At 57.9% G+C, this 3,156-nt stretch overlaps 1 protein-coding gene across 1 annotated transcript in view; it reads left to right on the forward strand.

Annotated features, from left to right (window-relative positions):
- The first annotated feature begins 1,411 nt into the window (after window positions 1-1,411).
- UNK (unkempt family zinc finger) overlaps window positions 1,412-3,156 on the forward strand; it is a 45,566-nt gene continuing 43,821 nt past the window's right edge. The window contains exons 1-3 of the mRNA XM_014950033.1: window positions 1,412-1,611; window positions 1,744-1,780; window positions 2,241-2,416. Coding sequence (XP_014805519.1) covers window positions 1,412-1,611; window positions 1,744-1,780; window positions 2,241-2,416 — 413 coding nt within the window. The remainder of the gene's footprint in view (window positions 1,612-1,743; window positions 1,781-2,240; window positions 2,417-3,156) is intronic.

Here is a 3,156-nt window from a genome sequence, read left to right on the forward strand (position 1 = left end):
CCCTCGTGGCCCGTGTGTTCACCCCCCCCCTCCTTCCCCCCGCGCTCCTGAGTGACAGCGGGGACGGGGGAAGCCCCTCGGAAGGGAACGGGCAGCGCCTGCGGGGGTTCTGCCTGGGTTTTATGGTCGCAGCAGCCGAGGAAGGCTCCTCAAGGGGCTTGGGTGGTCCCTGCTGGCCTGTGACCCCCCCTCCCTCAAAAAGTCAGAGGCTGGGCTGTCCCTTGGCCCTGGGAAGGCCACCATGGGGCCAAGGGTGGCCACCATGGGCCAAGGGTGGCCAACGCCAAGGCTGTGCCCCTCTGTGCCCCCGTTCCCTAAATCCCACCCCACTCTCTGGGTCGCCTTCAAACTTCAGGGCTGAAGCAATCGTGGTTTCGTGGCGAGGAAAAAGGTCCAGAATCCATGTTTCCTGTGGGTAGCATCTGGGAGGATAAATGAAAATAAAAAGAAGAGTCTCTTTTGGGGGGAGATTGCTGCTTTCAGAGTTTATACCTGGCTATATGTGACTTGGGCGTTGCATTTGTGGGGCAGAGGCAGGTCCCTGCCCCCATGGGAAGGTACCTCCATCAGGACAAACAGGTCCTGGGTGACTGTAGCGTATGGAATATATAGGGAGCACAAACAGGCACCTGCTTAAACCCATCTCTCCTCAAGGTACCCCTCAGCTTTGCGAGCTGGAGCCCGGCTGTAATCACCAGGACTTTGCATTGGGGTTTTGCATCCTCCTTGAAATGTGTTAAAAAGTCTCTGGGGCCAACACCCCCGGGGTAGTGGGCAGAGCTGGGATGGCGATGGGCAGAGCTGGGATGGCGGTGGCACAGGAGCTTGGAGCTCGGCACGTCCCTGGCGTGTCCCCTGCTTCCCCGCCTGCTCGGGGTGAGTCAAGCAAACGCGCGCCAATATGGTGCGACAGCAGCCCTCACGTGTGCCCAGGGCTGCCGCAGGGAGACGTCGCATCTCCTCTGCCTCCGGTCCTCGTTTTCAGGTTAATTTCCTTTCTGGTGAAGGAAAACGTTAATTATTTATCAGAGACAAAAAGCTGCGTAGGGACGGCGTGGCTTGGGAGGGTGGAGGTAAACAATCGTTTGCATCGCACGCGTTTGGGAAAAATAAAGATTTTTCCCCTTTCATCCGAGTTGTTCGCACTGAGGAAGAAGAAGTCTAGAGACCCGTTCTGAGGGTAACAGCCTGGACTTTAAATCTGATCGTTTTAAGAGGGTGCTCTGCCGTCACTAAGCCAGGAGACAGTGCTTCGCCTGTGTCACCAGGAGTTGAGAGGCTCCTGAGATATTTCCTTTCCCATGGTTTCGCAGTGATGGCTGCTTACGCTGCTAATTTTAGAGAGACTTTGGATTCTTTTTTTTTTTTTTTGTTCCCTTTAAGACCGGAGAAAAGCCGTGTGTCCTCTGGGATGGAACGGGCCGAGGGAAAGGCGAAGCTGGAGAGCGCAAACGAGCGCACATTAACGAGGACCTGTGCAAAGATGGAGGCAAATCCACCCCGGGCAGACGTAGCTGGTGTCTCTAAAATGTTGCTCTGCTGCTTGGCCGAGTGTGGGGCGAGTCGTCCCGACGGTGAAAGAGAAAAGAACCGGAAAAGGTCACGGTGTCGGTACCAGATTGTCAATTCAACATCGGCAAAGAGGAATTCAAGTCCATGGTTCCTGAATCCCTGGGCATGAAGTGCACGTTGATGGTGTTTTCAGTGTGATTCGTCAATAATTGAAGGGGTTTTTTTCCGCAGGTTCATCACTGGCAGTGGCTTTACGTTGTGTATACAGGTGTGTATACGTAGGTATTAACTGAAATACCTCCACACGTACTGACTTCTGAGAAGTTGCCCTACTTGACCAAGAGCTGCATAATTACAGTGCTCTGGCCTCCTGTGAAGGGTTGTTAGATGAATCAGGAGGTATTGATACCCTATGACTTACTCCTGCAAATGCAGGGGAATAACCTATTCAATTACCCCCGTAAAAGCCTGCCCTCGGTAGGTGCTTAATCCATGGAAATCAGAATTTAAAAACGTATTTTCCTCCCCAAAACAGCTGCCCGGGCAGCGCGCAGACCAGGGCCCAAAGTTTATTATTAACGCCGCTCACCCCGCGCCCGCTGGCAGAGTAAAAAAAAAAGGTGTTTGCTGTATAAATCCTTGCTGCCCTTTACCACGCAGCTGGAGGATCCCAGCGAGGGACGTGGTCCTGTGTGGAGCCCGAGAGATCAAAGTCCTATTAAAAGCAGCTCGTAGCATTTCCTCCCCTGGGAGAGACGTTAATTTACGGAGGAAGCTCTTCGCATGGGAATTCAGCCGCTTCCTTGGACACGGCTTCTTCTGGGGGAGGGGGGGATTTCTCCCAGGGGAGGCCCCTGAGATCCTCTTTTGACCCAGCATCCAGGCGGGTGTCACCTTCTTGGAGGTAGGTTCTCCAGGCGGTTGGCTGGGCCTTCCTCCTCCTCCTCCTCCTCCTCTTCCTCCTCCTGCTGGGGACTGCAGTGCTATTCCCAGGCACTTCCTGGACGGCGTTGTCCTGTGGGTGGGGAAGGCCGCGGAGCCACGAGAGATGCCAACACTAAAATAAGCCTTTGGCCAGGACGCTGTGCTCTCATGTCCACGTCCAGTCCCTGAGGCGGAGGGAAGGCCAGGGGGGAGGCAGGAAGGAAGTGAGGCCTCTTGCCACAAATAACTCCCCATCCTCTCACGGGCCTGTGGGCCCAGCCTCCCCCGCAGCCTTCCCTGGAGGGGCCGTGCCCTCCCTGGGGGGGGGTCGGTAGCACCCCCGGGGCTCGGTGCCCTTCACAGCCTCGGGCCTTTCCTCAGGGCCTGCCCTGGTAATGGCGCCTGGCGCCATCCCGCCCCACCGCTGGAGGGCGCTCTACCTCGCCGTCCCCGCCTTCCCTCGCACTACAAGTCCCGTCGCACCCCCCCCAACTCTCCCCGCGCAACCGGAAGTGCGGGCCGCACAGCCGCGGGGCGCCTCTGGGAGTTGTAGTCCCGCCGGCCGGAAGCCGCCGCCCCGCCGCCTCCCGCCTTGGCGGAGGGCGGGCGGGCGGCGGGACTACAACTCCCACCCCGCCCCGCGTACCGGGGCGGCAATGGCGGCGGCGGCGCCTGCGCGCGGCGCCCGCCGTGCGGACCGCGCAGAGTGAATAATAAAGG

Source organism: Calidris pugnax, unplaced genomic scaffold (genome assembly GCF_001431845.1).
Source record: "Calidris pugnax isolate Ruff unplaced genomic scaffold, ASM143184v1 scaffold9, whole genome shotgun sequence".
NCBI classification, from domain to species: Eukaryota; Metazoa; Chordata; class Aves; order Charadriiformes; family Scolopacidae; genus Calidris; species Calidris pugnax.